At 39.5% G+C, this 23,853-nt stretch overlaps 1 protein-coding gene across 4 annotated transcripts in view; it reads left to right on the top strand.

Annotated features, from left to right (window-relative positions):
- The window catches only part of tead1b (TEA domain family member 1b), a 46,880-nt gene that overhangs the window by 9,707 nt on the left and 13,320 nt on the right, over nt 1-23,853 (top strand). Inside the window, exons 3-6 of one of the 4 annotated variants that reach the window (XM_035651906.1) lie at nt 3,265-3,517; nt 21,369-21,433; nt 23,484-23,546; nt 23,637-23,699. In XM_035651906.1, the coding sequence (XP_035507799.1) occupies nt 3,361-3,517; nt 21,369-21,433; nt 23,484-23,546; nt 23,637-23,699 (348 nt within the window). In that variant the 5' untranslated portion in view covers nt 3,265-3,360. Of the gene's footprint in view, nt 1-3,264; nt 3,518-21,368; nt 21,434-23,483; nt 23,700-23,853 lie in introns of all 4 variants that reach the window. The other 3 variants (XM_035651905.1, XM_035651908.1, XM_035651907.1) reach the window with 3 other exon arrangements.

Here is a 23,853-nt window from a genome sequence, read left to right as displayed (position 1 = left end):
GACACATTTGATCTCATATTAGAGAAAAGCCCTCTGGAGAAACATTATTTATGGGGTAATTTTTGTAGAAGAGACGTATTAATGTTTATCTGAACAGAGCGGTTTTAGTCATGCTCGGTGATCTAGCTACTTCAAGATTCTTCTTTTCTTCCCTCTTTAGATACTCTCCAACACGTCTGCGTGTAGCATTGGGACAAATAATCGATGAGGCAATACATCGGGTTATGGGTTTTGCTTGAACAAAAAAAGCCCTGTTTTCTTTAGAATTTAGGGGAGCACATTATTCAACTAGTTATTTAATATTTATGTCGTTCTTACAGGAGTGACTTGCCAGATAGGATAGTAGGTGGAGTTGGGGTTTAATAATTCATTGCATGTTACTGTAACAGTGTTCATTTCCTGTTGTGACGTTGGAGGAAAGCACCTGCAGAGGAGGGAAACATCAGTGTGTAAGAATCAATCCGGTGTGATGGACAGGGCCACAAAGTCACTAAAGACTGCTCAAAGTATCACTTTATCAACTTTAACATAATGTATGAAAACAGGGAATCAGTGGTCTTAGAAAACTAGACATGGTAGAGGTTTAGAAGGACATACAAAACAAGTACCAGACTTATAGTTTATCTATAATATTTGGTTTTCCTTGGCTTGATTTGATAAAGGTGTGGGAATGAGTTTGTCCTTTTTCAAAATGTTTTAAGGAAGGTTTTAGTAGAGTTGACATTATAAACCTTTATTGAAACCTACTGGCAGCAACTCCAGAGAAACATATCTGTGCAAAGTCATTGCATTTTAACATTACTTAAGCTTTTGAAAATACCTCCTGTAATTCAGTGTTTGGACTTGATGATGATAGAAACAAATATTTGGTTTAGAACCCCATCTTGCAATTGAAATGTAAGCTGGAAGTGATTATGAGCACAGTTCATCATTTGGTTGGGATGAGAGGAGCACAACGAGAAAGAGTCCCAGCCTTTTAGTGGTTGAAATGGGAATTTTTTCCCCCTCCCTCATCAGTTTGTGAGTTCGTTCTGCAGTGTCAGCAGTCAGCACACAAAAACGGAATTCAGTAAAAGCTCTCCGCTCTCTGGGAGTTTTTTTTCCCCAACAGCTTGCTCCCATCCCCCCTTTCCCCCTCATGAACTGACATGCTGGAAGAAACATATGCTACTATTCCCACTTCCTGACAGCTTGTGCTGCTTGAATAGGATCTTGCTCAGGGAGGAAGCAGTTGTCTGGAAAGAGGGGAAAGATTAAGAAAAGAGAGAAACCTCAATGAGTTATTAGTAAAGGAAGTAAAACATAGCACTGTTTTTCATTGTGAATTAAGGGTAAAGACAGTAAAAATTTGACAGTTGACACAAACGGTTTTTATGTAGTCCAATCCATTTCTGTGTTTGGTCTAGACTAGACTGTAAATAAAAAGTTGCTCTAACATACAGTACAGTGTTACTGAATGTTTTCCATCAGTGTGTACACTGGATTTGTTCAGCCACAGTACTGTTGTGCACTCAGAAATGTTTGATAGAGCTCCTAGCACAGTAAAAAATAATATATTTATTATGTTTAAGTAAATAAAATAGAAAAATAACTCTACAGGTTGCACAGTGTGAGTGAAGCAGTTATAGTATAGACAGCTGGAAAATGCAGCTGAAATGAGTCTCGAGCCTGTCGGAGAATTTCCTCTTTCAGTCAAGTGAGAACTATACTCATAGATACTCAACTCATAGATGTCTTCTCCACTTGTTGCTTTGCCTATTCTCTCAGGGAACTGGTTCTGAGAACCTGCCCTTCAGAAGACATGCCTTCATTGTATTCTTCCATGCTTTTGTGTTCAGTTGTGCCTTGGAGCAAGCTTTTTATAACATTCACTCACAAACGGAGCCACATGCATGTCTGCTGGCTGTGTGTGTTTTGGGGCTTAAGCCAGCACACCTCTGCTGTCAAACAAGTATAAACTGAGCCTCTATATGATAAGTGACCTTGTTGTCATTGCATACCACCTCAGTAAACTCTTTCAACGTTTCTTGAGGTCCTGGGTCAAACTCTGTGGCTGCTAATGCCACTATGTGTGCAGAATGCTTTCATTTCATAAAGGCCACACAGTGGCCACTGACCGCAACACTGCTGAATCTCATTTTACCACACACATGCTTCGCTGGTTCCCAGTAAAATGCCATGATTAGTCACATCTGTACATTCATAAAGTTGTATTGTGTAATAGTCATTTCTCAGAATATGTGGGATTGTCTGGTGTTTTATGTTACTGGACATGCAATGCATTCTACTCCAGATGCTGTCACCGCATAATGATACAGTCCCCAGTTTATTAGCTGCAGATTCACCCTGGAGCTTGTTGGTCTTGTCAATAGTTGCTGGTGAGATGAGACTTTCTCCAGCTGTGTGAGCAGCTCGGTAAGATGCACAAAGGGGGCTGGTTCTGCACTGTAGTCTGCAAACGGTAGCTTTCTTGTGATGCCTACACGTCTGCAGCCCTTTGCTTCTAAAAAAAACCCCCCAAAAAAACCCTCTGGCTTCTCTGTGTGGCTCGACTTGCCGTCGTGTCCTATATGCCGTCATAGTGTGACGCTATGGCTGACTGGTCATGTGAGCTCTACAGATGAGTAGATACAATGCATTTTTTCTAACTAATTTTATTTCATTTATTTACTAATGTACAACCACACTTTGGGAGTTCATTTGCTCAAGGGCATCTCAGCTGTGGTGTTACTGAAGCTGCTCTCTCATTTTTCCACCCAGATTTATCACTCCAGGAATCAAACTAGCACTAGGGTAACAATTCTGATGTGTTACAGCTTGTAGTATATACAGCTAAAAGAGACTGCACATGTGTTGAATGAGGGTAGAAAGTGTATTTCAAAATACAAATATTGATCCATCCCATGAGTATACCATATAAATGAAAAAAATCAGTGGACCACCTTGTAATCTCTCCTTTATTTAACCTGTATAGTGTTTTGTGGATGCATTTATCTGATCTGAGTTTTAAATGTAATGTTTCCCCTGTCATTTAATAAGAAGAAAGTGCCACAAGTCCATGAAAATGTTCAATTGTTTAAACCCATAACATCCATTGTAAATCAACAAAATTCTTGGCGATGTCCAAGCTTGTTTGGCTACTTCCCCTCCATATTGTGCTCTCAACTAACACTGTGTACTGTGTTGTTTTTTTGGAAGCAGATGTCGGCTGCTCTGTTGTGGAGATTGACCGTTTGGTTGTGTTTGTTTATTTGGGAATTCCAGGTGTCTCCCTAGTCTGCTCCAGGCTTCAGCTTGGAGAGCCCAACCGCCACGATTGATCCCAGCAGCTGGAGCGGCAGCGAGAGCCCTGCCGAGGACATGGAGAGGATGAGCGACTCGGCAGACAAGCCTGTAGACAATGATGCCGAGGGGGTGTGGAGCCCTGATATTGAACAGAGCTTCCAAGAGGCCCTGGCCATCTATCCTCCTTGTGGACGCAGGAAGATCATCCTCTCTGATGAGGGAAAGATGTATGGTGAGTACTGAGTACAACTGAAGGAGCTGAAATGAAAAAGTTTGACATTTTGGGGAATATGCTGATTTGCTTTCTTGCCGACAGATGAGAATATTGATTCCACTCTCGTGTCTGTATGGCAAACATAAGATGGAGTCAGGTAGCAGCTGGCTAGCTTAGCTTAGCTTAGCATGAAGACTGGAAGCAGGGGGAAATGACTAACATGCCTCTATCTAAAGGTAACTAAATTTGCCTACCAGTATCTCTAAAGCTCACCGATTAACATGTTATATTTAATGTGTTTGTGTGTCCATACAAAAAAATATAAAGTTTGAAATTGTCAATCAATCAAAAAGTTTGTCAGGGGTTTGTCTGTAGGACTATTTATTTGCCTCCAGGAAGTAACTGCACCCAGCCAAGAAAGTGACTAGCACATAAATCCCCTTAAGACAACAACCTGTCTTTTTTTTACTTAGGTGTATATGGATTAACTGTATTTATTGAACAGACAGACATGAGACATTTTCCAAAATATCGAACAATCCCTTTAAAGAAGAAAAAATGCATGAATACATGGCCCTGCTGAGTAATGCAATTTTATAAGACTGTCCATCTCAGATTTATCAGTGATGTACTCTGTGATGGTGACCATACAGGCCCTACTCTGGTTCACAGAAGTGCAAGTTTATAAGTAAAGCAGCATGAACTATTAGTCAGTAGCAGATGGTACTGCGGCTGCCACCAGCTGTGCCTCCTCTCCTCCCTCCATTTCCCCCATTCCTGGCTGGGTGATGTCATGGAAAGAGGGAATATTTTCTCTCTGTGGTGTTGGACCGTCTCACAGCCTGTCAGTGTCAAGTGAAAGCAGAAAGCTCCTCAGAGCATTCGCTTGCAGCTGTCATGTGACCCCTCCGGCCAAACAAAATGTAAATTCTAGGAGTTGTAGTGAAACCCCTCAGCTGCCACTACAAAGATGTGGCCTCAGACAACAGGACCCTCCCCACTGTCTCTTCCTCCAATTCCCTTGTCCCCACACAGAGCGTGGCTGCCAGAGAAGCTGTCTCTCTGCCGTGGATTAAAGCATGACAATTCGGTTTTTCTAGAGTTATAAATGAGCAGTGCGTTCAAGTTTTCTTCCTCTGGAATCTGAAAAGATTGTAGCTAAAGATAGATTCAAAACCCCAATAACAAACCCAAAGAGAGGTTTTGTTTGTATGGTCTTGAATCTACCTTAAAATCTGCTGAAGAAACAACTGTAGTGTTGAATAGAGCTTCGTCCTGCCAGATGTGCTCTGTATCTGGTTACACATTGTCTCACCAGTAGCAGAATCATTGGGCTGTCTTTCCTACCATTACTGAGTGAGAACTGTTTGGCACAATAGTAAAATGATTTTCTTTCATCTTCCAGTGTGCAAACTGAAAAGATACATTTGGGAGACCTAGTGCATGGTTTCATGTTGCAAAATTATGACAATATTGTTGACTGCCTCTGTTCAGCTGCTGTCGGCGGAAAGAGGTGTGGAAAGGCGGGGGAGGTTCATGTTTTGATCTTTTGTTTTCAGATTAAGGGTGGAATTATGGATGCAGTCCTCTCGCTCTTGTAACATATCAGAGTTTGTTGGGACCTATTGTAACAGAAGACAGACTGGAATCGGTCTGATGTATGGATGCTTTTTTCTGGGTCTCGTTCAACCCCGCAACTGTTGCTGCATCCTGGTGCCAATCCCATCATGCCACGAACTGTGAAAATCCCTCAAAGCTAGGAAGGCATTAAAAGGTGCCATTAATCTTTTCTAGAAGAAAGAAGAAGCCACATTTTATTTTGAATATATTGACTTAGTCTATTTTTAGAGCATAAAACAAATTAGATCAGGAACACTAAAATTCATTTCGGATGGTGTTATGGCTTACTACGGTGTTTGTGTATCACATATAGTATAGTATAGTATAGTATAGTCCGTTTAGCACTATAAATGGTGACAGGCATTAACAGGCATCAAGACAAACATAGCCAGGCAGTGCTGATGCCTACATTCACTCTGAAATTGGAAATGTTTTGTAGCCATATCCCATTAATCTTAGACAATAAGGCCTAGCTGTAAGGAGTGGCTAGTTTGATTAGCTCAGTGTTAAAAACAAACTCAGTGTTGTGATTTTTTTGAGGAATGTTTGGAATGTGTCTCAGTTCCTTTCCCCCTTAATCCTTTGACATATTTACAATTTTTGTGAGCAAATCTTACAAAATGCTTCATCTGCAAAGTAAGGAAACACTTCTTCATGCATGCTATCTGCAGGACAATATCATATTGTTCAATGCAAATGGTTAGTTTTTTTCCTTTTCAAACCTAAAATACCTAAGGCTGAAAAATTTAGCATCTTCCCCGTTCTCACTGCAGCAGGCCATTGATCAAATGTGTGAAAATACTGTTATTAGGAATCGGCATTCAGTGTCTAATTACAGAATGAATGTTGTTGTGTGAGGCATTCATGATGTTTGCATTTGATGCTCAGTTCGGTAGTATTTGGCTTCATCTGAGACACAATGTCTGACAGGTGAACCAATATAAATCTCACACCTATTCTGTTCACTATGGGATGCAGGAGTCTAAGATGTGTTGTTGTAAGAAATGGGAAAAAAAACTGTCAAATGTATAAAAGCAGCTTTATTATTTAGAGAACCCAAATGGAAAAATATTGAATGAAATCCAAACCTTGGCTGCAAGCCTGCCATAAAAACAAAGATGCTCTCTTTGACATGTGAATGTGTATTCTTTCTAGGATGCCTCATATTTGTGCAGTGCTCCCTTCTAACTGCTTGGAATGCCATCAGAGATGATAAGTAACCAATGAAGTGGTCCTCCATGCTGCTACAAGGGATTGATTTCTCTAAAACATCCAGTGATTTGTCTTTTAAGAGGGGAAGGGTTCAGCTAACCATGCTGAGGCCGATATGTCGCTGTAATCCAGTTCCATAGGGTTTAACAGCCACACAAAGACACCACACAAAACCTCTCGTGGCATCTGACATGAAAGTTGGCTACAAGGAGACAGGTATTTTGTAGTTGAGAGACCCTGGGGATGGCATAGTGTTCCATACACAGAGCTCATCACAAGAGGAGCCGCCCCGAGTGCCCTTAAGCCCTTTGTTATCCTGGGGTAGAGTGCAGTTAATTAGCAACAGTCTCTATAGCAACTGTGTTGTGGTACAAAACAATTTCTAATTTCTGCTTCTTAGCCTATTGTGGTGTTTACCTGAAGTGTTTTGGATGTGCTGAGACCACTGTGGGCTGGCACTGTGCCCATTCTCTGAGGCAATGGAAGACACCACATCTGCATAGACTGCATCACCCGGCACTTGCCATGGCCCCGGAGTTTACTTCTGAGAATATTCTAAAAAAGTAAAGCGAAATAGAGGGCACTGGCCCCTAGCCAAAGGCCTAAGACTCTGCACTTGCATAATTCACCTGCTGTGCTAGGCTGCATTCATTTATCCCAGAAATAGAGTTGATAAATGAAACAACACGCTTCACTCAAATTGTATGTTTATTCATTGAGTTATGTATTTGCACTTGCCCCGCAAGCTAAATGACATTGGTGAATTTTTCTCAGTTACTGTTGAAAAAAAAGGGAAGAACTGATTTTTATTCCATCTACTCACAAATAAATATGTAAATACGTACTCTATTTGTAGGTACCACACCCATGTAGTGTTTTTTCTTGTTGTTTTTGCTGAAGATGCAAGGCAACCAGTTGTATTTGAAAGTCTTTTCAAATGCTTATAGCAGAGACATATTCACCTCTGATGAGAATGTTACGGTACTTTTTGATACCTGTGTCGCTGTCCGCTGGTGTAAATCTGACTTTGATTCAACAGAATCAACAATCAAACCATTAACTGCACATATTTATCCTAAAAATAAGAGACGGCGTCACCAAAAAAGTGAAATACCCCTTTATCTTGTAATATTCACCATGTAGGTGAACTGCTGGACACTATGCCTCTGTCCACACGTGTCTTTTGATGTAAAGCTTTTCCTATTACCACTCTGCTGTTTGCTCTGCCATCTCGTCAGTGATCCAGCCCAGACCCCTCCTGTGGGAACTAAGTGGCACTTGGTTTGCAGAGATGCCAAGGATGAGTTAGATATAATGAGCAGACCTGGCTTGCCCCCGATGGCCCAGCACTGTGCTCCTCTGGGGCTCGTCTCATCGGGCCGAGCATGCTCTGAGACAGAGCGAGCAGACCTGATCCTCCCTGCTGGGCAGATAATGAGGAATTCTGGGATCAGCTCAGGCTCCCCGAGTCACCTACATTCACTCAGAATGGAGTGTGAGGAACTTCATTGCAGGAGAGGCATCACACACCTTCAGAATAATCCCTCATTTGTTCCCCTGCCATTGTCAGTGTAAGACTACTGTGTTTTCACACACATGGTAGTGAAAAAAGTCTAATTATTTTATGTCTTCCTCAAAAGAAGTAACTGTTGAAAGTGTAATAGTATTGATGCAGGTATGATGAGGGAAGGAAGAAGTCATTTTGAATTAGGATTCAAGATTTTAGGGTTGTGACAAACTGGTTATTTATTCATTGTGGGTCGCTATGGAGATGACTTCCTTCAACCTGACACAGTGACAAGGATCAAACACGAGCCTATGATTGCCTCGAATGGGTCAACAAGCACAAATTGATCCGGTTTTGTGACTCTTCTCCTGAACAGGGTGGAACATATGTCAGACACTGCTTTATTCAACAGGTGTTTCTATTGTGGACAGGAATTTCAGTTATTACTGATGTTAATGCTCTTAATGCTATTTATGTAACCGAATACCTGGCTTATCCAAAAAATAAGAAGCGAGAGTAACAAAGAGGCTGTGAGCGAGAGAGCATGTGAGAGATAGAAACTAAACAGAAACTGAAACTGATTTTATGTAAGGTAAATCTACTGTACTGCTGTTTAACATTGACGTGTATGGAAACTACAGTGGAAGCCCTGTAGGGATTAACCAGTGACAGCGGTCTCATATGAATGGTCCACGTCATTTGAAAGCGTGTTCACTAGAGAGCATCATACATGAAGTATGAAAGGTGTATGTGTTTGTCCCTCTGTCTCTTCAGTGGCGTGAAACACTGTTTAATTTAGACGGATGCATTATTCAGGGCTCAAAGGCAAATACAACAGCTGTGTAATTTAAATAGTATATGTTTTTTATGTGATCTCGTCATGTCCCTCTAAACAAACCTTTAGCTGACAGTCCTTCTGCACCTGTTGTTTTGCACTGCAAAGGAGTTGCACACATGGTTTAAAATGCCCAGTAGTTAAAGAAGAAACATCCAGGTAAAAGATGATTTGAGATCTACTTGATTTCACCATACTTTACTGCGGGCATACTGTTTTGTTTGATTCAATTTCTATGTATCTTTAGCTTATGACCCATGTGTGTTTCTATGTTTCTGAGAATGTGCAATTAATGAGACTCAGACCCAAAATGGATCTACATTTAGAGCTCCCCTGTTGCTGAGCAGCAGAATTGATTTTGAAGTGCATATTATTTCATGCCAGTCTGTTCAGAGGGTAGATTTCAGCTCATACTCATGCCCATGTTGTGGTGACCAAGCATAACATGTTGTGAGTTGTGTGTGAGATTCCAGTTTCCTGCCCACAGCCTCATGTCGTCGAGGGTTCACGCCTCACAGGGCTGCTCATTGTGAACAGTGGTGATAGAGGGGCTCAAGGTGTACGCAGTACTGATGCTGACCAGGCTGTGATGAGATGTTACTGGGAATGGATTTGAGTACAAAAGAGTTGACTTTCAGATGCTTTTTCAGAGGAGATTGTGGAAATTGCTTCCTCGATCAAATGGTGTACCTTATCACCCTAAAAACGCTGCTGAATGCACATGTGTTGCCCAAATGAACATTTTTCACTATGTTTCAGTATTTTAGAAATGTAGTCCTAGTAGATTTTTTTTTTTTTTTTTACTGTATGCATTTCCAGGACTGCCTTGGAAAGAAGCCAAAATGATCTGTGTGTCTGTGTTTGTGACTTTCAGTCAGTCTGTGTGGAAGTGTTTGCACTGAAGGGTTGGATAGCAGGCTGTAGCTCTCTGCCTGCCTGAATCAGGAGTACACGGGGTGTGTCCCTGCTCTGAGGTCTTTGTGAGGCCCTCTGAGGCGGGCTTCTGGTTTCAGGTTGCACGCTCCCAATTGGCTGCTTTTGTTTGACTAAAACACAGGGAGACTCTGGGCTTCTTAAAGATGCAGTGTCACTTTTGTGCTCTCTTGAAGAACTCATCTGTTTGACGCTGATTACATCATATTCCATTGATGAAACACTTTTATTCTGATGAGATCATCTCATACTGATGGAACCATTTTGTGTAATCAACATATGAATGGAATCTGAATGCCAGTGTTATTCTCTCATCCAGAGCGCAGGGACTACACTCCAGTGCTAGCAGGGACAGTCATCTCTTCCTTTGCTGTTTATGGAATACAGAAAGGTCTCTCAACACTAAACAGCATCCCTGGAAACAAAGGAAGACTAAAGCCACAGCCATAAAATTATCATACTCAATGATGTGTTCTAGTCTGACCCTAATATCATGTATAACCAATACTATTATTATCATTGTAATGTAATGGTAAGTGCATGTTTATTATGTTTAACTGTTTAAGACCTTGCCTCTTTTCGGAACTTGGATTCAATATGAACTTTCACTCAAGACGCCCTCAGCTTGTGCTCGTGATTACAAAAGAATGCGAGACACGAGCCCATCAAACCACAAAGTTTGACTTTTCATTTATATGTACTGGTCGTAGCCAACATGACTTCCTTTGTCCTCAGATGCTGAATTGATCCTGAGAGATTGAAAATATTGATTTGACTCAGTGTCTTACTTTGTTGTGGAGGAAGGGGGGGGGGGGTCACCTTCCTGGCCCAGGGGGGGGGGGGGGGGGGGGGTGCACCTTCCTGACTGTTAGTGCCGTGTTCACACATTGGACTTGCCACACAGCCAGTTCCTCGGGAGACTCATAATTACAGCCGTCCTTTCAGATTAGTCCAGCAGCCTGTCCAACTGTGTCTTCACTCCCTGGTCGTTTATTTCATCCCTTTCCCTCTCCTGAGAGGCACACCTCAACACAATGACCAGGCCAGCCTCTACAATAATGTATGTGATGATAAACACAGTGGCTCCTAATTGATAGAGTGATTCAGACAAGGGCTGCCTGTGCAAATTGGTCCCCTGTGAGTATATTGCACAGAGTTGGGACTAGCGGGTTTCAGCTCTGGCCTCGTTTGAGAGGCGTAGAGCAGGGAGAGAGGAAATAGACTGGGCTGGACCTGCTGAGTGATAAAGAGGCTGTCGTTGCCTCCTCAGCCCCGTCTGAATACAGGCACAGTTCAGCAGAGGTTGGCTGCTGTAATCCTCTCAGTGTCTCCAGGAAGGCTCAGGTTAGTGACCTGCTGCTTTGTGATGTCTTGTAAGATTTTGAGAGAACACCTCACCTTTAATCCCCCACTGTTCAACTAACACATTAGCTCAACCGCTCCTGACCCAGCCCCTGCAATAAAGCCTTTTATCCAGCTCAATAAGGTCATTTGAAGTTAAGTATTGATTTCTTTTGGTGTCCAGAGAAAAAATGGATTTTTAAAGAGCTGTTAATTATAGTTGCACACTGCATTATGTAGGGAACTTAATTTTGCTGTAGCTGGATTTTTAAACCCTGAATTGTGGGTCACAGTAAGTGTGTTTTACATCTACCTGTCCTTATGCGCATTTTCAGTTTGCGCATAAAAAACCTGAGGGGAAATGCCAGGAATTTGAAGAGAAGTTGAAATATTGCAGAAAAGGTTTTTATGCTTGGCTGACATGGAAGAGTTGGTGTATCAATACAAGCAAAGTGCAGTGGAAACAGACGTAACAAATAAATCATGACATACATGAAGAGTGTGACTTCAGTGTCCACTGAAGCTTTCGCTCCATTCACCGGAGAGACAAAAACATCTGATTTGCGTGAAGCGTAAGGAGACTGTAATGCTCCTCCATCGCGTTGCATCCTCTTCTTTTGCTGTGGCTCAACTCCTAATATTCACATAATAACATTGGATAGAAATTACACATTAATTCACATTTTTGTTTTGCTGATTTTCAGAATTTTCAACTTAATTTGGATGGAAATTAGGTCACTGAAATACAGTGACTTGGTGAATGAATTTGTAGATATTGCAGCTGATGATTAGATTTGTTTTCTATAGTAGTAGTTTTGCATTCGAGTACCAATAAAAGCTGATACAAGTCTGTTCACAAGAAATATGTACTTCTGATTTCTTAACCAGTTCAATATTAGATTAAAAGACTAAAAGACAGCGACCTTCTGTTTAAATAAAAGCACATATAGCAAAGAATAAAAACCCTAAGCAGTGCGGTCATGGTCAGAAAATGTAAGGTTTGTTTATGGCAAATGTTTCTTGCCTCTATCCATCTTCAGTTCAGGAATTCTCAGGCTTTGAAATGAATGAACTGCTTTTAATTGTAGGCTTTCTTGTTTTTTTATGTCCCTGCTTTTCTTGTCTAAATGAGGACTGAATAGAGTTGTTTCCGGTGTATATATGGGAGGAACACCCATGTACATGAACTAAAAGAGCATGTGAGAATTTTACGGGACATTAAAAAGCTTGCTATGTGTAAATTAGAGTATGTTAAAAGATTACTCTAATAACTTCCTCCCACTGAATCATGGCTAAATACCTAAAAAATACATCACACATACTTCAACAAGGAAATACTTATGTGTGTACAGAGCCAGTGCAATGAGAAGATATATGGACTTTTCCGTTTTAGCCCACAGGCATTGGTGTGTGTGTGTGTGTGTGTGTGTGTGTGTTGGAGGAGGGATTTCTATTGTATCTCAGAGAATAGCTTTAGTGTTTGTGATCATTGTGGCGTCACGCATGCGATGTCTGGCCTTGAAGTCTTTCTTATGGACCCACGCTTCCAGTTAGGGTCTAACAATACAGGAAGTTAAAGTACTGTCTGGAGTCAGATGTTATGATCAGCAGACATTTATCTTCTGACTTCCACAAGACATTTATTTCACTGCTGAAGGGGCCTGATCGCTGAGTAGCTCTGACCTGCATTATTACCAAATGGGAGAGAAAACACAGCGATACTGGTGCTTTACTTCAGGAAACACCTGGCCAGCGGGAGACCTTTTTATATTTAGTTGTAATTGTTTAATCTTACATAACTGACATATTGTGTTCTCGCTACAGCAGTTACGTGTGATTTATTCCAGTGAAATTATTCATAAAAAACAGGAACCTAGTTGTCAGCGTAGTCTTTGGTCTCTCAGCCAGGGCTAACATAATGCTAAATGATAGCATGTCGTTTTCCCTCCAAAAAGGGCACTGTCAATTTTCTTTTAAACCACAAGTCACAGGTTCTCCTCCACTTGGCAAGCAGTGGTTTCCCATTGATATTGCAAGTAAAAGGCTTCCTGCTCCCTGCCTGCTATTCCCAAAAACCTGGGACGAATGCCTTCATATTGTTGGTTTAGTCTATTGTGATGCTAATGTCTGCCTGAGACCCTTGAGTCATCTATCACGGATGACAGGAAAGCTGGGGCTATTGTATTGGCCCACCACACACTTACTCTCACACACACACACCCACACCCACACACACAGAGACAAACATACACTGGGCTATGGTCTACATAACTTTTAGGTGGAAGAAACCAATAGAAAGGTTTGTATGTTTATTAAAAATTGAGAATGTTACCTTGCAGAAAGATTCCTTGAACAATTGGAAGTGATTAAATTGGGGCTGCTATTGATTCATTTGTTGATAGAACTTTTTGATAAATTGATTCATTATTCATTATAAATAAAAGTAAAATGTTACATCTTTTTTTACAGTTTTGTCTGACCAACAGTTCAAAACTCAATAAAAAATCCTGAATATATTTGTCACAATTGTTCACACTTAAAATTCTGTGAATTAACTAAATAGTTATTTGATTGTTTCAGCAGTATATTAGTTATTAGTTGCTTATTGTAGAAATGAGTATTGTTCAGGATTTAATAATGTATAGTAGGTAACTTATGATTATTTTCCGACTTGATTAAATTATTAATAATTTTAATCAGTTAGTCTATGAAGTGTCAGACGATGGTAATTCCCCAACACAATTTCCTAAAGATTTTGTCTGGCCAACAGGGTCAAAAACACCTAAATATTCAGTTGACAAGTTGGTAGAACAAGGAAAAACTCAATTGTCAAAATACTTGATGATTAATTATATGCTAATCAGCTACCTGTGGCAGCTCTAATGTGTACTCTCAAAATGTTTGCATAACTTTCTTTCCCCAAAACTGCTGTGAAACATCTTTAACTAATATCTAGGAAGGACACAAATGATTACATTACAAGATGCAGAGAAAGGCATGTGGCTGTTTTTAGCGCCCAAATATTTTACTTCTTGATCATCTCCAGCACTGTCTAATCATATTTTTAATCAAGCGTGGATTAAAAAAATGAAGAATTGAATGAAGGGTTAATAATAGATGTGTTGTTACAGTCCGGGCAGCGTCACATGTGTACTCTCTGTTCTGTGAAGCTGCCCTCTCAGGCCCTGCAGAGAGAGACAGCCGAGTGGTAGAAGCCACACACGTAGGCAATCTGCCGACTGATTCTCGGCCAGGCCCAGCGCCGTCTCATGGCAGAGTGCTGGGCCAGATGTGACTGTGGTTGTGCCTGCATTAGAAAAAAGTGCTGTTACAGGAAATGGATGCTTTTAAAAAGAGGAAAAGAAAAAAAAAACTAGAGCAGAGCAGTAAAGTATTGTTCTTGCCACTCAAAGGACGTAACAAAGCCAATTAAATTGTTTAATATGCCATTACCTAAATTAGCCTCAGTGTTTATGTTACACAGGTGCATAAAGGCTTTGTTGGTGAATTCAATGGCAAGCCTTTGTGTTTGCATGCCACACTGCTTTACTTTTTGATTACCACTGAAAGATGAAAAACAAACCATGTATAATTCATCTGCGGCATGAATTTGCCTTTCTCTTTATTTTATTCTATATTGATTTTGTAAATCCCGTTTTAATGCAGAGATGAAATAGTTCGTCAAAGTGGAACGTTCACCCTCTTTGGATTAAAACACTGCTTCAGGATTTGTGGACTATCTTTAAAGACCATTTTTAGAAATAAGATCAAAGCTGGATTAAGTTTTTCCTATTATGGCGGTAAAGTGATCTTTATAATCTTTATTATTAATTTTTACCACATTTAAGATGTCTTCAGGCCAAGAGATGTTTCAGAAATGTATGTCACTTAAATTACAGGAATGTTGATTACAATCCCTTAAACCTTTCAACATGATTTGAAAAAGCTTAATATGCAGACATCCTTTGTAGAGCTGAAACGATAGTTGATTAATTGATCAGTCGATTGACTAATCTGCTACTATTTTGATAATCAGTTAATTGTTAAGTAATTTTTTAAGCACAAAAGCCAAACATTCTCTGGTTTGTTGCTTATATCTAAATGATGGTAAACTGTAAAATCTTTAGGATTGTTACTCAAAGAAGACATTTGAATATATCTCCTTAGGCTTTTGGGAATTAGTAACAAGCATTTTACTAATAATATGTCAACCAAACGGTTAACTGATTAATAGAGAAAATAATCCGCAGATGAATCGATTATGAAAATAATTGTTAGTTGCAGTCCCCAATCCATTTCTGAGTACCGATAATTGTCTGGTGGTAAATTTTTTCCACTATGTGTCATTAAAGCCACTGAAAGGTTAAAAAAAGTTGATTAAAATGTTGCTAAATCCTAATTGGTGCAGAGAACGGGACATCGCATTTTTCCAACAGATGTCTGCCCACTTCAAAACAATGAGAAACACAAAAATAGAGAATTCTCTCGTAAAACCAAAACAACCTAAATTAGTGTAGGACCACGTTGCTAATAGTAAGAAGCTGACTGAGAATACAGGTTTTCAGGGCCTTTAAACATTTCCAATGCAGCTCCCAGAGTTTGATAACTGATCTAAATTATCAACTGTAAAGGTCAGGTTTCGGTGTCAGTGCCTCAGAACTGAAGAGCAAAGGCTTCTGTCTACACTCACTGTTTAAACCGATGTTACATAATCATACAGGGTGTAATCCATTGTGGGAATGTCAGGATCAACCAGTTTCTTCACTGGGAGAAGCCTTTATTAACCAGAACACGGTGTAAACCTAAAATATGTTGTTTTAAGAGTGAACGGTATCACTTTTGCTTTATTGGAAAATCTCATTTTCTTGTACATTTCTATTCTGAAAGGCTTCTAACATCAACAGGCTGATGGAGGGCATTGCTCTAGAAAAAGAATAATAACAATGTAACAAGAAGCCATGTAGTGGCTCTAATGGCCCTTACAGTTGGACTGACTAATGCTTGAACACCGTTGTTCTGGAGTTTGAGGGTATGACTGTATTTCACAAATAACTACACTGAATCACATCTTTATCAGTACAGAAGGTGATTACACTCTTTTTCCATCTTGATTTTAGAGTTGGTAGTGAAGAAGGAAAGAAGTCAAGGTCAAAAACCTCCTTTTGTTGTGTTTTAGACGGCTGTCTTTATTATGGACTATATAATATCCAAAATGTGCTGTCATTACTACTACAGATACCTTCCTTGGATTCTGACAGCTTATTTGAGTTGCCCAAAATTGGAAATGATAATTGACATAACATGCATCCAAATTGTAGAAGGACAGATGAAATAAAGAAGGATGAAATTAAATTTTATACACTACTTGACCCTACAGTTTTGAACCATTGGTTGGACAAAACAATCTATCAACTATTTTATAAACTATTAAAGGACCAGTGTGTAGGATTTAATTCAATCTAGTGTTGTAGTAACAGATTTCAACTCCCTCACTTCACCCTCCCAAGCACGAAAGAGAAACTACAGTGGCCGCACAAAATGTGAACGCCCCTATCTAGAGCCAGTGATTTGGTTTGTCCATTCTGGGTTACTGTAGGAGCATGGTGGACTCCATGGAAGGTGACCTGCTGCGTCTGTAGATAAGAAACGGCTCATACTAAGATAACAAAAACATAACAATTCTTATTTTAGGTGATTGTACACTAATCAAAACATAGTATATTATATTTCTGCCAATAGGTCCTCCTTAATGTTACACACTGGACCTTTAATTGATTAATCAAGTACATAATCATCAGGTTAATTGCTACTGAAAGTAATTGTTAGTTGCAGTCCTACTGCAAGTGAATGTTTAAATATTCCCTTTTAAATGGTTGTTCTTAGGTACTTAATACAATTTGGGGGGTTAGGTGTGGCAGCGAGAGGCAGAACAGCAGAACCAAGACAGCACTTGTACAAAAAATGTGGTTGTAGAGTTTAGTTCATAAAAAGATGATTTAAACAATGAAAGTCTCATGGGAAGTTATTTCTGGGTGAGGTGTTTCTGAGGTTGGTCCACAGTGGAGTGTGACAATACACTCCATTGTTATTCACAACAGAGGGAGCCTGTCCCAGGTTCCTTGGAGAAACGATGATGAGGGCCAAATTGGATTTCAGACTGAATGAGGAAACAGCTACTTGGGGACTGTCTAGAGAAAGTTGAGCCACCATCTCTTTGTGGGGCTGCTGCTGGAGTGCCATTCATATGTCGCAGATCCTCCAGAGTCATTGATATTCTGAGGAGAGTTCACTCTGGCCAGGTGGAGGGCTCCTCCAGCTGCTTAGCAGCACAAATCTGCTCAGGGGTCACACTATGGATATTTAATCCTTTCCCTGCTGCTTTCAGTGACAGGAACATCCCATAAAGAGTTAATTTGCTCCGTTCTCTCCGGGCTACGCTGCAACTGCAGGACTTAACTTAAGAACTTTTTTCAACATTCAGACATGGACTGCTGTAGTAGTGTAGATCTTTCAAAACTGATATAACAAAACATTTTATGAAGCCATCAAGGTAAGAAGTACTTAGGCCTTACCATAAAATAACTCTCCAAAATTCTAATTTATATCTCCAGCTCAACCCTGACTTCTTTTTCTATAAACCCTGTTGAAATCATGCCAATAACATACTGCAGTTCAGCTGTTTCAAATGTATTTGTCGTTAGACGGATGAACCCTTAAAGTATAATCTTTTGAAATTGAATCTATTGGAAGAAACGGAATATAATCATAGATCTGGCGTGTACGTGGCGCTGTCTGTGTAAACGAGCCGCTAAATGCTTGGAAGGGATGGGTTAGATGAGTGGGTTGCAATCTGCAATCACGCCGCTAGTTGCTACTAAATCCTAGTGAATATAAGTGAATATACAAAGTCTAAAAATGATCAGTTTAGTCACTTAATCTCAGAGATTTGGTTGATTAAAAACTAAAATGTCAATATGTACTATTTTATAGTATTTATATTTTTTACACATTGATAGTTTTAGTTGACGGACTTTCCATCGTTCACATTATGAATGAAAGAAATCCCTTTTGTCTATTTTTAATCTGACAATAAATGAATTAGAGAAATTGATGTTTTAAGCTGACAGAAACTTTTAAGTAATCTATCTTTTCTAATCATTTCTGACGGGTGTAAATCTCCCAGCCTTCATGATGTGCAGAAGCGTATAGATCCCACATGTTAGGATCAACTAAATATTAAAAATATTCAAAAAGCAGCTTTTTTTAACCTGTAAATGCACCAAACAAACTTAATGTTGATATTATTGTTATTGCTGTTTCGCTGTATTCTTTAATACATGCAATTGTAGAGACACTGAACCTTATGCTGTTTTGGTCAATTATCAGAGGCATATATCTTGGTTAGATTATCTGTCTCTACCAAGCTCAGTATTGCTGATGGTATTTGTAGCTCCGCTTGGCTCCAGGTTCCCTCTGGGAAAAACATTTGATTTCTCTTTAGTAGACACTGAAATAACCCACGAACAATTAGTAAACAAACATACTGTAAGATGTGAAATGAATTTCAAATGTCAGCAGTGTTGGTGATACTTAGCGGCAACATTTTTATGAAGAACTGTTCACAGCTACTGTATGTGCTACTGCCGCTGCAGAATCAAGAAGATATCTTTACTCCCAGTGGATTTAATAAAATTACAAGTGCACAAGATTTCTTTAATGCACGTGAAGTCTATGCAAATGGATTTAACTTAAGAAGACAAAAGATTTGAAATGTCTTGGAATCGTGTAACTTTACATAAATACCAAACTTGTAGAATACAATTCCTGATCAGGTTTTATTTCTCTGAAGAGTTTTGAAAAGCAGATTTAAATCTTGCATACAAGTTTGTACTGTGAATGATACTGCTCATGTACCACAAAGACAAAAACTCTGCTCAATATTATTTGTCAGAGACTATTTAGTCATTAGTTTGAGGAAAAAAATATGAATTTCAGGTGGGAAAAGAGTTTTGTGTAAAGCATTTTTAGTCTTGAATGTGGTTACATTTTTGTCATCAATTGTTGTTTTGCGGTGCAAACACAGGCAAGAAGAAAAAATGCAGGCTAGCCAGTACCCATTGAGCTTTTTTCCCCCCAGCCTGGTGTAAAGAATGAATTATTCAACAGTAAGCAAGCTTTCAGCTGGCCATTTGTGTGCTTTGATCTAGGAATCAGGAGTTTGCATGAATGCCTGTATTGTCATGTTATGTTTCCACAGTGTGTAAATTATTGAAAATAGTGCAGGCCCCCGCTTCATCTGGTAAAGTTTACACTGCAGGCACACTGGACAGGCTGGCTGGAATTGTAAATCCCCAGATGTTGTTTATTTGTTCTGTGAGGTCATGTGACTGTGTTCAGTCAGGCTGGCCCTGCCTAAACGTTGAGCGTGAAAAGAGCTTCTGAGTCAACTTTTAACAAACTACAGTTCGAAGTCAAAGCCCACCCCTCCCCTCTCCACTTAGCGGAACAACAAAATGTGAAGGTGTGCCACACAGACAGGTGCTGCAGGTGTCAAAGCTCTCGCGTTGTAGCAAGTTTATCCCCTGTGTTTTTTATTTAAACTCAGTTTTGATGAAAGCTATGATTTTACCTTTTTAATGTGATGGTCAAGAGCCTAAAAAATGCAGCCTGATCATCAGCCTGAGAAATTATCTTTTTAAAAAGAGCACCTTTTTTGAAAGGAATTAATGTCTAAACCTGTCTTGCATCCATTGATATTTACCTTAAAATAGACATTATGAAGGAAATCTATGTGATAGACCTGAAACAATTAGTCGATAGGCAAAACAATTTACTATAAATAAAATCGCAATAACTTTGAGAATTGATTAATCACTGGTTCCAGATTCTCAAATGTAGATATTTTCTGTTTTTTCCGGCAGCCCTAATATACATACATAATTGGGTTTTGAGGTTGTAATTCAAGCTGCTTTCTACAACCAAACTATCAGTGTTTGCTTGTCCATGAATGTATGCAACACGTCTGCTCTTTTACACCTTTGAGATGTACTCTTGTGCCCTGTCACATTCTGTTCTCCGCAAGGTAAAAAGAAAATGCCTTTTCTTCTGATTACCTGAGATACGGCTTATTAGCACATGTGCGGTACGTTGTGGTCCCATTGTGTCATAACAAAAGCAACTCCTTTAATTGATAATGAAGTGAATGTAGAAAAATGTTTCATGGTTGGTGCATTTCATAGAGGAATAGAGCAGATCCATGGCATTGGTTTGCTACAGCTGGACACATAATTAGAGTGCCTCCTTACCTATAATTTGTGTAATAGTTTTGGTTGGCGGCATGTTATTACCATATGAAAGGGCTAAGCAGGGGTCATGTGCATTGCTACAGCAATTAGACCAGAGCTGAGGGCAGAAGAATGTTTGGAGCCGTTGTTAATTGGAAATCTCTACAAAGCTATGCTTTAATTATAATTTAGTCAGAGCTGCACTGTTTTAAACCCAATATATTCAGTGGCCATTATTTTCTGTAATAGTATGAACAGCTAGGTCTGTTTCCTTTCAAAGCGTCAGGCTTTGAAGAGAATGAGATTGAATTAGATTAATTTGAAAGGCTGTGCTGCTGCAAGTTTTTTTTTTTTCATGCTAATGTCACATGGTGTTTTCACAGGGAAACTGCATCTGGTTTGTTTACGAGACATACATACCTCCTGATTTGCATGCACTCGAAATATGATTATAGACCTTATAGTTTATAACTTTGTGTATGATTCTTTGACTAGTTCCTACAAAACTTTGTCAATGAATATATGAAGGAACGTTGTAATTATCAGTCGTGAATAAAGTCAGCTTTAAATATTATTCACAATTTATATTGTTCTAAAGTATTCATTCACTTGTGTTTAAAAAAACGTAAAATTTCTAGCTTAAGTATGACATTTTTTCAACTGTAGCACATAATCTGCATTTGACTACATTTTACATTTCAGATGTTGCACAGTAGGACTAACCAATTGTTACAATTATTGAAAAAGCAGCACAGCGGAAGTGAGTCTATGAACAGGTAGTCATTGACTACAGCCATAAACTCTGTTTTTATCATGGTTGATGTGTCAGGTTTGTGTTTGCTGTCAACATTTAACTCAAATGTTTTGCTCAGCATATGTGTTTAGGTTTGAGTGATAAAAAACCAAAACAATGAACAACCAAAGTCTACAGAACAGCCTGCGACCAAGTGTTCAAACTGAAGAGGCATAAACACTTTTACACACTCACTATCTGATGCTATGATGTGGTTTTTCTGTACGTTTTCTAAATGTCTCAAACATTTCCACTCCTTCCTTGTTATATTCCTTGAGTTTATCTCTAAATGTTTTTTGTTGTAGATATTTTAAAACACATTTCTCCTTTTCCTGTCCACGCAGGTCGAAATGAGTTGATAGCCAGATACATCAAGCTTCGGACTGGGAAAACAAGGACTCGAAAACAGGTAAGAAAGGAGAGGAGACGTCTCTGTTGCATGAGCGTCAGAGGGCTGTCAAATCTGAATGTGTTGCTTTTGTTTCTGCAGGAGAGAAACAAAGCTAGAGAATAACACAATGCTTAGCTGTCGAGGGGATTTTTGAGGCTGAGAAGTCCCCTGTCACTGTTGTGTTGCATGAACAGATGTCCCTGGATTATGACGTTCCTAAAATTGTCACATACTTGCACTTAGTACACATAAAAACTACAGTCGTAGTAGGTTTGTACTAGAGGAATTGATTCTTTAATTTTCACCTTTACCAAGCTTTCACTTGAAATGCAGCCTTTCATTTTCTACAATAAAGCAGTTACATAAAGCAGCATTATTGTTATTTGAAAAGAGAGTAGCCACTGTAGCTCAACAGTGCAAGTATTCCTCCTCATGACTAAATCATAGAGGTCGTGCACTTGGCCAGAGTAGAAGCCTTTATTAATAGGAAGGTGGAAGCCTTAATAGATTGGTACCATTTCTGATCAAAGAGCGTACTCGCTGCAGTAAGTGTTGGAGAGTGCATCCTGTCTTCTGCAACACACTGTGTGCACTGCAGACACACAACTCTCACCACAGAGCTGAGCTCAGATTCCTGAATCAAGCTGTTATTGTAAATCATGTAATATAAATATTAAAGAATTCAAGGCTCTTAGTCTTTTTCTCTTGTATGGGTATCTCATAGGAATTATGATACTAAAATAAACCAAAGGATGCAGTTTATTCTAGTATTCAAATGACCTGATAATGAGCAGCTCTGATGGTGCTACAGTAACACACTGACTGATCTTCGCTCTAAACAGGAAATTCCCTGTATGACCACTGACTTGAGTGACAGTGATAAACCAGCCAGTGTCTACAGTGACATTTGATCACTGTGTGTCTGTGTGAATTGATCAGTCTGTACCATAAAGGCCGTGTGGTTTCTTTCTCTGTGACTCGTCTGCTCGACACAGAATCAGAGAGTAGAGAGAGTTGTACTCACAGCTACACCAAGAAACATGTATCTGTTGCTATTGTTAGTTTAAATGTGTGATGTGTATGTTATTGCTGTGATATTTATGTTTGGGCTTCAAGTAACAAGTATTTTCATTAGAGATGAAATTTCAAATTGGTCAAGATTAAATTAAGCAGCAACGATTTCAATAACTAGTAGTTGTAAAGTTTTTTTTAATGGAGGTTTGTCAGAAATTAACTTGTTTAAACTTTTCAAATGCTAATTTTGACTGGTTTTCTGAGTCTTTTGTGATAGAAACTGAAAATGTTTTTAAAAAACATGCTGTTTGAAGAAAATGCTACAAAATGGTGAAAAATGCCTCATATAATTGCCCAGAGCCCAAGGTGACGTCTTTTAAATGTCGTTTTATCACAGAAACGCAAAGATTTTGGATTTACAATAACATAAAACAAATAAAATAGTTTTATGTGCAGACTAACTTTCAGCTCTAGTTTTTATATCAACCTGTATAGCAAGAAAATATGTAAATAACATTAATATTTACCCACAGAGGAAACACTTGATGATGCCCTTTCTGTTAAATCATCCAAAACTCACCTTTGCTTGAAAGGTGTTAGAGGAGAACGTGAATCCATCCCTCAAACCTGTCTTCAACACACATCACTTCTCTTTCACACTGCTACTTGCACTGCTGAATGTTTCATGTGGGAATATTAAATAATTTTGAACTGTGTGAACGTCAGGGGTAAACTTGGCCGGTGAAATGCCTCGCCCAGCTCCCGTAAGAATACTAGACTAGCCAATTCTCATTCAGCACACAGCAGATCACATCTGGGTGCTCTTAATGTGTGCTAAAGGGGCCTGCATCCTCCTTAATCAGTTCACTTAAGTGACGACAAGACACAGCATAACGCTTTATTGGCTGTTAGCTTGGTGTGTGGTTTGGAGATGCTTCTGTTATGCACATTATTTTCTTCAAGTGTTTTTAAACAAAGAAAAAATGTATAATGCACTTTGTACTTTTTTTGGTTTTTCTTGCTTTTTATTTTCCGTTTTCTCTTCCTTATGGAGGTGTCTAGTCACATACAGGTCTTAGCAAGAAAGAAAGTTCGAGAAATCCAAGCTGCCATTAAGGTACGTCTGGCTTTGCCCAGTTACAGGGGGCTTTTCATTGCCATGGTTACAGGCTCTTCCTTTGTTTTCCTCCCCTCCCCTACCCCGCAGGTGTCTAGTCACATTCAGGTTCTTGCCAGAAGGAAATCTCGTGAGTTTCATTCCAAGCTAAAGGTATGCGCTTTTCTGCTTTTGGGCTTGTTGGTTGCTGTGCGTCTTAACTTCCTGTTTCCCGTGGTGACAGAGTGAATGCCTGGTGCTCTGATTCCCCCTAACCCTTGCTGACTGAAGTCTGTTCAAATTTTCTAACCCCCTTTACCCCCCCCCT

The sequence above is a fragment of the Morone saxatilis genome, unplaced genomic scaffold (genome assembly GCF_004916995.1).
Source record: "Morone saxatilis isolate NCDOM2014 unplaced genomic scaffold, NCSU_SB_2.0 Contig11, whole genome shotgun sequence".
Classification (NCBI taxonomy): domain Eukaryota; kingdom Metazoa; phylum Chordata; class Actinopteri; family Moronidae; genus Morone; species Morone saxatilis.
The sequence above is the reverse complement of the archived record's forward strand: the minus strand, read 5'-3'. Positions and strand labels throughout refer to the sequence as shown.